Here is a 14,844-nt window from a genome sequence, read left to right on the forward strand (position 1 = left end):
ACTATAAAACAGGATAAACATTACACAAATGATTTCATTTGTACTAAGCTATGCTAGGCTGGTCAAGGATTGGTTATGTGCCCACTGTGGCCCTTTGCAGTAACACAGAACATCTGTGTTTCCTTCCAAGCCACACTAACCAGGTTATAAATAGATGTCCTTTTTTCACCATAACCCATAGCCCCAATGTCTTTTTATTGGTTGGTTCTGAAGTAAAGCTATAAAAATACGTTATAGAATTTCTAAATATTACTGAATTTTATTTTACTATGTTAAAGTTTCTTCCTTTGTGCTAAGGTAAACTGTATTTTTTTATCAGGATAAATTTAGACAACTCATAATTTTTTAAGCAGAAAGAAAAAAAAAGTAGAAACTTGTCAGTAACTTGTTAACATGTTTTATAATATTCTAATATTCTTATAATATACATTGCAAAAACATCTTTGTAAATTACTAAAACACAAAAGCAGCTGTTGGATATGTGCAAATTTACCTGAACACACCTCATTTCCAGACCCCTGTTCCACAGACTACATAAACAAACAAACAAACAAACAAACAAATAAACACATACATAAATAGAAGAAAAACATGCTACCAAAGTTTACTAAGACCTGTAAATAGTACAACCCCAATTTGCTGTATAAAACGTAAGTAATGTATATATGTTAAATGTAAGTAAGAACAGAATGTAATGAATTGCAAATTTCATAGACACATTTTATTCACAATAAAATAAAGAAAACACATTAGATGTTGAAATTAAGACCTCAAGCAAAAAAAAAAAAAAAAAAAAAAAAAACATAAACTCATTTAGAACCTGATGGCAGCAGCCCAAGTTGGACCTGGGCAACAAAAGGCTAAAAAAGTTCATTAGTAAATTAAAATTACCTCATATGACTGGGTATAAGAAGAGAATTTTAGAGACAGAGACTGTGAGGAGCAAAGGTGGGCAGTATAGAGAGGCCTCTCTAAAATGCTCTTTTTTTATATACCCAGTCATGTCAGTTGCTAATTGCTCCTATTGCAGCTGTTTTTTTTTGACCTGCCTCAACTTTTTGAGATTTATTGGTTCCATCGAGGTCATCAAGTACAAATTGTGTCGCTTTCTACATCTGATGTGTTTTATGTTCTACTGAAATTTGAAAATCATTAAATTTGGTTCTTATCTACATTTATTCACATTTTAGAACAGCGTCCAGATGTTTTTGGGCTTGTGTTGTACATAATATACTGTTATTAGGTCCAAAGTAATAAAATATGAGCATTTAAGAATGGATTGTCTGTTATGAGAAAAAGCAGTGAAGGAGAGGGAGGGGACAAAGGGCAAAAAAGGGGGGAAAAAAGAGTCCAGCCTCTTTCCTTTTTATACCACACACACTTGGCCCCTTTTTTGCTTTTACAAACTGGTGGTTTTATGTGAATTTACTGAAGAGGGCTTTTATCACCTGGACAGTTTCACTGTTTCTCCATTTTTTTAATCTTATGACTTTGTGGAACATTGGTCCAGAGGTTCTGGCTGCATGGTTTTGTCTGTCTGGACAGTGTAATGGATTGGAGATTATGCTGATGTGTGGCTTCATGACTGGGGATTATCTCTGAAGTGTGTGTGTCTGTGTCTATCTATGTGTGTGTGTGTACACACACATATGGACGCAGACCCTAAGCTGAATTCTAAGTTGATGCAGTGTGTTATTGAGTGGGCATGGAGGAGCGTCGTGCCCTTGGGGGGTGTGGCTGTGTGAACCTCTTTCAGAAAGTTTTGACCACAAGTGAGTGCTACTCCATCAGAGATCAAGGTAAGTGGTCATTTATGTTCCTTTACTTCTATTTCTATGTTTTGATCCTATCTACATCACCTAAACAACATTAAAATATATAATCATAAAAAATGATTAATGTACTATCTAGCAGTTTGTGTGGAATTATTTAAGTTGTTTGAGTGACACAAAGAAAACTACTACTTAACTAACAAAAAACACAGCCAAATGACTAATAACATCACCATAATTATTATGATAATGATGAATATTACATGAAACAATTTAAAAGATTAGGAGAAGGAAAAATAAAAATATTAACAACAATAAGGTGGTTCCAGCTATTTTGAGTTTTTTTTATGTATTATGTTTAATGTATTATATTTTTTGCATGTTTTGTGCATATTAGCATTTAATTAGAGTTTGCTAGCCCATTATTGCTGTGTTTTTTTTTGTTGTCGTTGTTCTGTTCTCGTTTTTCTAATTTTAATTTCAATCTGTACTTTACTTTTTGCTTATTCTTTTTAAAAAATAAGGTTTGTCATTTTTGCTGATGTTTTTGCTCACCTGATTGTATGCAACGTGAGTTGGATTTTAAATGTATGCAAGGTACTATGTAAATAAAGTGTATTATTATTATCATTATCATTAAATTTTAATATTTTTTATCTATGCAGTGTTTGCTGCTTAATACATCCTGCAGTTTATAAGATATCAACACCATTGCAACTTCAGATTGTTTGGTCTGATTATGTGATAAGGGTTTTTATACAGCTTTTGGATTGGATGTTTTCTAAATATATACATTTTTTATTAAGAATGAATGGGGTGCAAATGTGCACACTTATCTACTGTAGTTCTGCTACACACTGATACACATCATTTTGGCAACATTATTTTAGAGTAGGCCCCAAGAGACAAATACTTTGTCGTTTTTACCGTTTTACTCGTTTATTTGTAGCTCTATTTTCATTCCTTGTTCTTCCTATTCACTCCTGTTCATTTCTGCTCGTGCCATGGCCTAAAGTTTAATTTCCACAACAGCCACCAATTTATGTACTTCTTTAGGGCAGGGCCCCAAACTCTAATTCACAGCCATACAGACCCACACTCTATCTATTTTTCTTTTCTTCCACCTTCGCTGGATAACCATTCTGCATTTACTTATTTTCTAGTTTTTTATTACCAATATTAGCATGAACACTCTGTTAAAAATGGTGTCTGTTAAAAATTGCACATGGGTTGTCCTAAATAAATCCTCTCACTCTGCATTCTGTTATAAGCCCTGTCCTCAGCCCTGTCTGTGCCACACTTTACCTTATCCCTGTAACTAATGTTTAAATATGCGTGGGTCCATCCCTATTCATTTATTAATACTGATAATAAGACCAAACTCAGCCTTTGCTCTCTACAGCAGTCATCTGTGTTTATATATACATTTCTACATTTATATTCAAATCAAATCAGATGATTACATTTGACATCCAAATGCCCAAAAAACAGGGTGTGTGTCTGTGTTGGTTTTGTAGGTTAGTGAAGGATTATGAATTTGTGTCCTTTACAGTCGGCTAATCCACGTCCTGTACAGAGAGCCGATCGCTGCTCCTGTTTCTGCCCCGTGTTTCTCCCCCGCCCTCCGCAATGATGTCAACACATCACTGCTGCTGCTGTTCATGGGCTTATAAGGCAGAATTTGCTCCCATGGCCTGTAGATATATTTATAATGTATTATTGAAAACGGTTGTGGGGGGATCTGCAGAAATAGCAACATGTGGAATGTTTGTGGTGATGCTGGAAAAAAGTTCTTGGTAAAAATCCTGAATCAGCCTCATGTGGGAACAGGGGCCCCCAGGAGTTGAAGGGTTGCACAACAGAGCAGGGGTCTGCAGTGTGCAGGCACGTTGCTCTGATTATGAGTATTTTCTCTCATTGCTGTTCCGGAAGTTTGAAAAGCATCAGACAGGCTCAAATATCCTACATTTTAGGGATGCATCACACACTCAAAACCTCTTGGTCCCAGTTTTTTTTTTATGAGAACATGAGAAGGGAGATGTGCATTTTTTGACGTTTGAGTTTATGTCAGTTATAATTTTATAACTTCAGTAAAATGAAACGAAAAAAAAAACACTTTTTTGTAGCATTAATATACTTGAGTAGAAGTAAATGTATAAACAAATCACAATTAAATTAAGCAAACCATTCTAACAAGAATGCAAGTAGACAGATGCACTGTAATAGAAAATCAAAATCTTCAGCGCTTAAAGGAGGAGGGTTTTCTGCTTGCCCTAGAGATTGGAGGCGTTGGAGGTGTCTTTGGCAATGTCTGTGTGCAACCTAGTTGTGCTAATTTACCCTTGTGAAACCATCAGAAGAAAAAGAGTCAGAGTTTCTGTACTAAAGCTAAACTTAAAACTGAAACAGTTATTTTAAAAATGTAAAACTTTGAATTAAATTTGAGCACCTGTTTTAGTTAGCCCTGGGAAGATAATTGAAAAAGACATGAACAGTCTATCATTTTATGGTAGGTTTAAAACTCCCAGAGGTGTGTGCAAACCTTGTGACTAGCTCCAAGAAAGGTCTGACCACTGTGTGTGCCAACAAGGGTTTCTCTACCAAGTACTAAGTCACGTTTTGCTTGAGTGTCAAATATGAATTAACTTAAATGAATACAATTAATTCTATTATTATTATTATTATTATTATTATTATTATCATCATGGAAATTTGTTGATATTATCTCTCTCTCTATTAACCCTCTCTTATATTCTTCAATTAACTTGTTTTTGATATCATACATACCTATTTTATTTTTTCCTTTCTTACTTTTTGATTAAAAGCCTTTTTTGTATCGTTACCCATCTACTGCACACATGGCAGTAGAAAATAACCCACATTCATTTTTTATGTTAGCCCTCTCATGCATGAATTATAATAAACTCAGTCAGGATTTTTTTTCTAAGTGTTTTTATACATCCTTAGGGATGTAAAACAAGGTTTGAAAAAAATATATATTCTATCTTTATTCGATAAAGAAATATTTATCTGTCCACTCAAGTGTACTTCATGCATTTTTTGTTGTAAAAAAAACACAAATGTAATTCAGTTATACAGTTGTAATATGGTATTCTGTTGGAATAGTGGAACTGAGGAGGATATTGTGACACAAGAAAATGTCTCTGAACCGTAGAACCTTATAGAATCTTGATTGTGACTGGTATTATCATACTGTATTCTTGTCAAGTCTCTGAACTGTTAAGTGAGCATATTCTCTTATAGTATTTTATAGCATGTATCATATTTCCTGTCAAATCATGCTTGTTGCTAATTTCTGAGACTATTTTCTATGATGGTTGCCAAAGCATACAGGGCACAAAGCTACAAGACACTGCATGCAGATGTACTTGGTTCTTCGTGTGCTGGCATTTTATACTCTCTTGAGCTGGGGCCAGTGGTTTCCAGGGGCATACTGGATATTGGGGTGCCCTTAGTTTCAACAGCCTCATCTCCTTCATCTCCGTTCCTCAGCCTCAACTCCCTCAGTAACATTTCCAGACTCACCTTCACTATCACTGCTTGACCCTACTTCTCTGCTTGCAACTGTCTGTACTGGCAGACATTCCTCAATTAAAGAAGTTGATTTACAGCCAAAACATTAAACAATATGAATTATTTTAAAAACAACACTGGAAGTTATTGACATTGCATAAAAGTTGAAAAATAGCTAATGATGCATGATGTACAATTAAGTGGACAGATGATTAATCTACAATTCCCTCAAATATAAAATCAAAATTTCGAAAATCTTTACATAATATGTCACCTTAGATGTTACTTGATGTAATTATATATTTTTTTACCTGCAGTGATATAATTTTATAAAAGGTAGAAACAAAAATAGCCAAGGTGTTTGGTGGTTTTCCCTGTCTGCCGGCCATCTTGATTTCATTGACTTCTTTTTCCCATTACAATGACCAACCAATGGGATTTTTTTGTATAGGATGATGCAATAGCTTCCACTACAGTGGACTATATGCAGCAGTGCCCAAAATTGCAAACATATTTAAAGAAAAACATTTTTTAAACAGCTGTACACTGTAGTGACCTCTATGCATGAAAGGGTTAATTCATGTATGGCTGAGTTTTTCTTTAGCACATATCTTCATTTTTATTTTCTTCATACTTTGTATGAAGAAGCAGCTTTTGTATCTTTTTTATTTCTACATCGGTTTTACTGCTCATGTCTTTGTAAGGGGGTAAAATTACAAAATCAGCAGGGGATCAAATAGTTATTTTTCCCACTGTAAAAACAAATTCTTCAAATCTCTCTCTTTTTCTCTCTTCTCTCCAGAGTCTTTCTCAGGACTCACTGATGTCACTCCAGACTCCTCAACCAGTTACGTTTCCCCTGATGACCACTCCCTCATCTCTCCCAGTGCCCAAACGCCCTCATCTCCCCAGCGCTCTTTAAAAGCTCTGAGGCAGTGGCTGGGCAGCCCTTTCTGCAGACTCAGTCTGGGACAAGAGGGCAGAGGGGAGAGGTCTGGTATAAGAAATAACGCAGAAGGACGATCCTTTGCATTTGTGCCACTTTCACACAGCAACAGTACAGGGAGCACAGTATCAGGGTCCAGCTGCCACTCCCCTACAGATAAACCAGCGGTGTGTTTGCTTTTTTAAATGTCATTTTTTTATTAGTTTTATTAAAAAAAAAACGTTATTCCCTTACCCTAAATGCAGTGCATTAGTCAAGACATGATTGCTGTTTAAAGTATTGCTCTCTAAGTTTGTTCTGGAGCTATAATAATATTGCAGTCATCCCATATTTCCTGAGACTTGGGGAATTCTTCTGTATTTTGATCGGGACTCTCAGACACATATAGCATCCTGATGCTAAGATATTCTGTCTTTGTGTTCAGTATGCATATCAGTGCTCTCCAAGGGCAGGTTTTACAATTGACCTCTCTCTTTCATAGTGCATCAGTTTAGTTAAGTTCTGCAGCTCAACGGCAGAGAGTTAAAACATAGTGATTACAAATGCCTGTAATGTTTGTGGTGGAAAATGACTGTTAGACTTGTTGAGGTAATGCTGCATTCCATTTACCTCGGATGTCGGAGATGGGAATGGTTGACAGCATCCAAGTTAAACATCCAGATATCAGCTTTCTTTGCTTGTTTCAGGTTAGCATTGCTAGAGATACCAGTTGATGACAATGCATTCTATGCATCCAAATAGCGTTAAATCCTGTCCACAGGTAGAAGTTAGACAGTGCTGTGTGTACAACTGATATATTGCGACATAAATATAGCTCTGAAAAAAAATTGAGACCACTTCAGTTTCTCTGATTTTGCTATTTATAGTTATATGTTTGAGTAAAATTAACATTGTTGTTTTATTACAAAAACTACGAACAACATTTCTTCCAAATTCCAAATACAATATTGTCATTTAGAGCATTTATTTGCAAAAAATAAGAAATGAATGAAATAACCAAAATAATGCAGAGCTTTCAGAAGTTTTAAGAGTTCAGAAATCAATATTTGGTGTAATAACCCTGGTTTTTAATCACAGTTTTCATGCATCTTGGCATATTCTCCTCCACCAGTCTTACACACTGCTTTTGGATAACTTTATGCCATTCCTGGTGCAAAAATTCAAGCAGTTCAGCTCGGTTTGAGGCTATCCATTTTCCTCTTGATTATATTCCAAAGGTTTTCAATTTGGTAAAATCAAAGAAACTCTTAATTTTTAATTTTTAATTTTAATTTAATTCTTATTTTTATCCAGAGCTCTAGATAAACGGTAAAATAATCTGTATAGTACTATCGCTTTTACTACTGTTGATGTGTGGGCAGCTACCTTGGATTCTGAACTCAGGGTTGTTGAGGCTCTGCCAACTTACCTTGCAGGAAATTTCACCTGCAGGACCATTCCAGTTAAAACTTTGTACTAGTAAAATCCAACATCCGAGCTCAAATGGAACGCAACACAGGTTTACAGGTGTCATTCTTTAATCGGTATACCAATTAACCAAAAATAACCCAATGAATAATTACTGGAATTCTGTTTAGCCACATTTGTCTTGTAGCAGCAAGCTTTGGACTCCAAGCATCTTTGATTAGAAAATTAGAAAACTATAGCTTTAACTAAACTTTTATGAACATTAATATAATCATTACTTCTCTCCTGTCTTAGGAAATTAAGAAGGTTCCAGAAGTCAATGTTGCTGACAAACAGATTTGCCCCAGACAAGTATCTAATGTTATTGAGGTAATGTGCATACTTACACATACACACTGGCGTGTTGTAGTGGCTCTTAGCAGGCATTGCCCTTAAAATGTGTACCCTTTTTTAAGAGATTGTTAGTTAAAAACCACAGTTGTGTTCCTGACAGTCCAAAGAAGCTTAATTTGCTTTCTTTTGTCTGGGTGGACACCCCCATTGGAAAGTAAAATGCTTACAAATATATCAAAACTGCAGTTAGCGTTCATCTCAAATGCTGATAGCTGGTAGTGTGTAAATAGGGTGTAACTAAGCATGGAAGGCATGAGGAGGCAATGGAGAAAGATTTTGTATGGCTTAATAGTTAGGCAAAAAAATGCTGTAATATTAGTTTTATGTGTATTGTACTACTGACAAAAAACTTACTGTATTTTCAGAACAATCACACTAGCCATGTGCTCCCTGTTGGTGAAGGCAGCTCTTCTAAGACTGACAAGAAACACAGCAACTCAGTGGACGTCAAAGCTAATGAAGAGGAAAGAAGAAGTGCCTTAGAAAAAAGCATGTACGTTGTGATATCTATGCTTAAAAACCTTTAATGAGAAATTATTTTGTTTTAATCTCTATCTCTGTCTCTTTTTCTTTTTCTCTCTCTATCTATATTTCCCATAGATATGTTCTGACAGAGCTGGTAGAGACAGAGAAGTTATATGTGGAAGATTTAGGCCTTATAGTGAAGGTACATTTTTGTATTGTGTTATGTGATGTGCGTTGTTTCTATCAAAATTTTCCAACAGCTCCAATTAATTAGGGTGATGGGTCATTCTCAGCACTGCACTGACATTGATATGGTGTTGGTGTGTTTTGTATGGGTACAAATGGATCCGCTGTGCTGTGAAGTGATGCTAGAGTTTATAAACCACCCAGAAATGTCAAGCCTACGCAGTGATCAGCCTACTGTGACCACTAACAAAGGACAAGAACACCAAATCTTTACATCCACATGGTGGAGCAGCTAGATTGGAGTGTCTAATAGAGTGGAGAACAGTGAGTGAACACAGTGTTTAAAAACTCCAGCAGCACTGCTGTGTCTGATCTACTTGTTCCACCACAACACTTACAGACCACCGCCATTTCAGTGTCACTGTGGGGTCCTGACCATTGAAGTACAGGATAAAAGGATAATAATAAAGTATATAGAGTAATAAAAGGACTACTGTCTGTAAATATAGAACTACAAAGAGCTCATGTAAATTGCACTTCATTGTTTGTGTGACAAAGAAATAATAACTGCCTTTTAAATGTAAATGTAAGGTGTTCTTTTTTCTTTCTCAGGGCTACATGACCACTATGAATAACTTTGGAGTGCCGGAGTGCATGAAAGGGAAAGATAAGATTGTGTTTGGAAATGTTCACCAAATTTATGACTGGCATAAGGAGTAGGTATACACTCCCCTTGTGATGAGAATGCATATTTGTGTGTGTGTGTGTGTGTGTTAATATAAACTGTTCCAAATTATTTAATCATGAGAACAGCTAAATTATGACAGTACAAAATGTCACGTATGCGTGGAAGAGTGTTTGTTTAGGGAAAACTGGGGGTTTACACACCAGCAGATTTATTTTCCTGCGGCTCTGACCTTGTTACTTTACTGTCCAAACAGCTGTTTCCTGTGTGTTTGTGTGTGTGTTTGCACATTTAATCCATGTTTTATTATCTTACAGCTACTTCCTTGGTGAACTGAAGAAGTGTGTGTCTAATCCAGAGCAGCTGGGACAGCTCTTCATCAAACATGTGAGCAAACAGATAGTTTGAAACAGTATATATGTATCTTTAATAGATTTGGTTATTTTAGATTTTAATAATTGTTCAGCATTGATGAAAGACTTTCCTTAAATCAGCAAAAATTAAAATGCTTTTTTTCATAACATTAAACACTTTAGAACATTAAGTAATTATTGAAATTAGTTAATTTATCCTCTGCTTAAGGCTACTTTAAAGTCCACCTTGTTAGTTCATTGTGATTTTACAGTTTATATGTATGATGTGATTTCTGTTTTTTTTTGCAATATGTGCATGAGTGTGCATGTGTGTGTTTCTGCAGGAGCGGCGTCTTCAAATGTATGTGGTGTACTGTCAGAACAAACCCAAATCAGAGTGTATTGTTTCTGAATATATAGACACCTACTTTGAGGTAAATGATGCATTCAATAGTGTGTGTGCCTATGTGTAAGACAAAGAGTGAGAGAAAATAATTAAAAAATGAATTTACTTTACTAGTAATGCCCCCAACACCGGGAGTGTGAAGACTAGCACATGCCTCCTCAGATACATGTGTAGTTAGCCACCTCCTCTTTTCAAACTGCTGCTGATGCAGCATTGCAGAGTAGCATCACAGCGCGCTCGTAGAAAAGCACAGCGACTCAGTTCCGATACATCAGCTCACAGACGCCATGTGCTGGAGTGATGTGGGGAGAGAACGCCGTGTACTCACCCAGAGAGAGCAAGGCTATTTGTGCTCTCTCAGGGCTCTGGCAGCTGATGGCAAGCTACTTGATTGGGATTGGAACCACTGGCCTTGTTCTTTATATAATTTAAATAAGCTTTTTTTAAAAATTATAACCATATTGTCCATAGCTATTCCTAAACATTTTCCATAATGCTTTGCTTTATAAAGGAAATAAGGCAGCAGTTGGGCCACAGGCTGCAGCTGAACGATCTGCTGATCAAACCTGTTCAGAGGATCATGAAGTACCAGCTCCTGCTCAAGGTTTGCGTGATACAGTGCGCATGTGTTCAATGCCTTCTATGTTAAACTATGTACAATCTAATCGTGTGTGTTTGTGTGTGTGCAGGACTTCTTAAAGCACTATGTTAAAACAGGGAACCACACTGAAGAGATAGAGGTAAAACAGGCTTTTTATACCACTATTGACATTATTGATGATCATGCCTGAATCTGTACTCTATTCTCTTATTTTGGTTCTTTCTCAGAGAGCAGTAGAGGTGATGTGTTTTGTTCCTAAGCGCTGTAATGATATGATGAATGTGGCAAGACTGCAAGGTTTTGAGGTGAGTAAAACACACACAGAACACTGTTAGGAAACACTTCAGTCTTTTCACAGTTCAGGCGTTTCATAGTTCATATAAGATTAGACAGCTTTCCTGTTACTCAAAGATTGGTCTATTAAGTCTATTAAGACAAATCAGTTTACAAACGATATCTTCTTTGGAGTTGCACTGGTGTTATGCATCTGAGGTTATAATACATAACTGGAGTTTATATCACAACACTTAGCACAGTGCAAACTACATAACAAAATTACAAATCAAAAACTACAGAACTATCATACACCTAAAACAGTCACAGCCCTCTTAAAGCAACAGTACATAGCAACTGTACCCGTATCTAAAAAACAGCTTCAAACTCATGATCATGGCACATTGACCTAAAACAGGGAAAGTAGCATCACTGTTGTCTTGTACTGGGCCCAGAATGCTGCTACTACACTGTGTAACTTTGGTGGAGCTGCATAAGGTGCTCAAGGGGAAGCCCATGAGCAAAAAAAACAGTTATTGTATAAAGCAGCTTAAAGCTTTAATTTTGTCTGCACTTTCATCACTTTTTTAAAGTGATACAGTGCATACAGTGTATAAATGGGTGTGTGTGTGTCTGTGTAAGATACAGTATCTAAGATTTTTTTTTTTACTAAATCAACACTGTTGTATGTGACTCCTGTTAATCTTTCTAGGGGAAGCTAACAGCTCAGGGGAAACTGCTACAGCAGGACACATTTACACTCACTGAGCAGGAGACTGGCATCCTGCCCAAACCCAAACAGAGGCAGATCTTCCTTTTTGAACAGCTGGTCATCCTGAGTGAACCCACTGAGCGCAAGAAGGAATTCTCACTACCGGGATACATCTACAAGAACAGCATAAAGGTAGCTATTGAAAGATAGATTCATTTGATTTTTGAAAAAAATGCATTCATTTTATTCATATTCCATCCTTATACAAGAGTCTGACATAGCTTATAAGGGTAAAGGTGAGACCAAAGGTCTAATAGGACATGTAAGTTTGCATGAAGGAATAAAACATATTCAGTAGTACTACAGAAACTGATTATTTATTTGGATATTTAGTTTTATTAATAGAAAGAACAAACTGTCTAAATCACAATTGCTTCACCCTAATTCATTTTACCCATTACTAGAGACAGGACCTTTTCACTCATATCTGGAAAAACTCTAATCTCCTGTCCACCACACTTGGTCACTCATTCTCAGTTTTTGTAAAAAATATCACAGAAACAGCTCTGGAAAAAATAAAAGACCACATTAAAGTGATGAGTTTCTTTGATTTTACCAAATTGAAAACCTCTGGAATATAATCAAGAGGAAGATGGATGATCACAGGCTATCAAACCAAGCTGAACTGCTTAAATCTTTGCACCTGAAGTGGCATAAAATTATGCAAAGCAGTGTGTGTGGTGGAGGAGAACATGCCAAGATGCATGAAAACTGTGATTAAAAACCAGGGTCATTCCACCAACTATTGATTTCTGAACCTTCTGAACTTAAAACTTTATGAATATGAACTTTTTTTGTTTTCTTTGCATTATTTGAGGTCTGAAAGCTCTCCATCTTTTTTGTTTATTTCAGCCATTTCTCATTTTCTGCAAATAAATGCTCTAAATGACAATATTTATATTTGGAACTTGGGAGAAATTTTGTCTGTAGTTTATAGAATAAAAAAAACAATGTTCATTTTACTCAAACATATACCTATAAATAGCAAAATCAGAGAAACTGATTTAGAAACTGAAGTGGTCTCTTAGTTTTTTCCGGAGCTGTATGTGTATCTTCTTTATAAGTGCAAGGAGTAAAGTCCACATTTTTTTCAGTAAAGAAGAGCTTAAGTGGGGTTTTCAAGAAAAAACAGTGGATATTTTTGCATCTCTTTAAGGTGAGCTGCCTGGGAATAGAGAACAGGTGCCCTAATGACCCTTGTCGGCTGGTTCTGACATCCCGTGATGCCAGTGGAAGTCTGCAGCGCTTCGTTCTTCAGGCACCATCCCCTGAAACCAGACTCTCCTGGGCTAATGATATCATCCAGATTTTGGAAACGCAGCGCAATTTCCTTATTGGTAACTTCTTACTAAACATCCAGCATTACAGAGTAAACAGAATACTACTTTACACAGTTTGTTTTTCACTTCCTCTCTTATTCCCTCGCTCATAGCTCTGCAGTCTCCTATCGAGTATCAAAAGCGTGAGAGTAATTCTCTCAGTTTGGGAAAAGGCATGAGGACCTCCTCCTCCATCAACTCTGCCCTTGGAACCTACAGTTCAACCTCTGTCGACAGCCAGAGGCGTCCATGTCTGCGTTCCTGCAACTCTTCCCTGCCTACCATGCCATGAAGATCTTTATTTACAGTAATACTGTAATAAATTATTAAGTATTTATACATTTATCAGAAGTCTACAAACAGTGTGAACATGTGTTGTATTTTTGTGGGACAGACAGCGGCATGTTTACATTGTTCCCTGATATTTCTGAAATTAAGAATCTAGAATGTTACCCATATGAATGTGCACACTGCAGTATACAAAGATTTCTTATCAGATTTAATCAGTGATTTAATGTAGGTTGCTGACATAATTTAATTTAACCTTTAGTTTCAGCTAGTCTCACCCAGTTCATCAAAAAGAAGGGATGCTGGTCTTATATGACCTTAGATAACTGGTCGGTGTTGTCATAAAGATGGCCACTGAGTAAACCAATTGGGAATAAGGACTTTAACAGTCAATATGAAGGCTAAAAGAATGAAAACCTTGGATTGATCCTATTGGTTTAGCTCATGATGTCCATGCCCTGTAGTTTGATACTTTGTAATTGTTTTATGCAAGATAAAATAGTAATTAGTTCATTGCATTTTGTTGCAGTATCCCTTATGCACTGACACAATCAGTAGTCTGATTATTTGACGCTTAGGCACCTGTTATAGGTATAATATGTAGAATAATTCATTATAAAAAAAAACATTTGCAGCTCTACAGCACATGGAAATCCCTCTCTGGATCCCTGGTGCTTTTGCTGTCCAGGCTGCTCACTGGTCAAACACTTTGTACTGGAACTCATCTATTGAATTGTTCATTCTTCTCTCTCTATCTCTTTCTCTCTCTGTTAGTCTGTGAGTTGATGTCATGATTTTTCTTACTGGTTCCAGATCAGGACACGTAGTTTTTTAATAACCATGTATATGCCACTGTAAGATTTTATTTCAAAGGTAGTAAGTAAGTCTTTCAGTAAGGACATTAATTAATGCATTATTTCACACATCAGATCAGAACATTGAGCATATCTGTATAGTCTATCCACTGTTTAATAATAATCTGTCAAAAATGATATTTAATAAAATGTTAATGGTTGACAAATGAATTATGTAGTTAGGACTAATTAGAAATCAGCTAGTTATATAGTAACTAAAAATAGATTATTGATAATATCTTGTTAAATCTGACAGATGATTTAGGCCATTTAGGATGTATTGTCAGAACCTACAATAGATTATTTGTTTGTTTTGTTTATTTTCTGTTGTTTCACCTGATTATAATCCTCATATTTATTTATTACACATTTTTTCACCTGTGAATCCTTGACTCTTGAATTGTGAAATAAAAAATATGTTTAAAATAATACCAGGAACATTATGACTCTGTACTGTATCCTTGTAGTGTCGTGTTAGTTGGAATCACAAATGATGTACACACACACACGGACACACACACGGACACACACACACACACTCACACACACACACACACACACACACACACACACACACACACACACACACA

General features: G+C 36.1%; 1 protein-coding gene across 2 annotated transcripts; it reads left to right on the top strand.

Moving 5' to 3' along the window:
• Positions 1-1,491: 1,491 nt before the first annotated feature.
• Positions 1,492-14,692, top strand: arhgef25b (Rho guanine nucleotide exchange factor (GEF) 25b). Of its 2 annotated transcripts, XM_007254222.4 has the most exons (14): positions 1,493-1,799; positions 6,109-6,419; positions 7,954-8,028; positions 8,418-8,545; positions 8,653-8,719; positions 9,316-9,419; positions 9,706-9,775; positions 10,086-10,175; positions 10,659-10,751; positions 10,837-10,887; positions 10,976-11,053; positions 11,734-11,925; positions 12,950-13,130; positions 13,226-14,692. In XM_007254222.4, exons 1-14 carry the CDS (start codon positions 1,706-1,708, stop codon positions 13,402-13,404), a joined length of 1,713 nt encoding a protein of 570 aa, XP_007254284.2. In that variant the 5' UTR covers positions 1,493-1,705; the 3' UTR covers positions 13,405-14,692. The 2 variants fall into 2 exon arrangements, with proteins under 2 accessions (XP_022531503.1, XP_007254284.2); XM_022675782.2 differs by lacking the exon at positions 7,954-8,028 and having other exon boundaries at positions 1,492-1,799.
• Positions 14,693-14,844: the final 152 nt, after the last annotated feature.

This window comes from Astyanax mexicanus, chromosome 5 (assembly GCF_023375975.1).
Source record: "Astyanax mexicanus isolate ESR-SI-001 chromosome 5, AstMex3_surface, whole genome shotgun sequence".
NCBI classification, from domain to species: Eukaryota; Metazoa; Chordata; class Actinopteri; order Characiformes; family Acestrorhamphidae; genus Astyanax; species Astyanax mexicanus.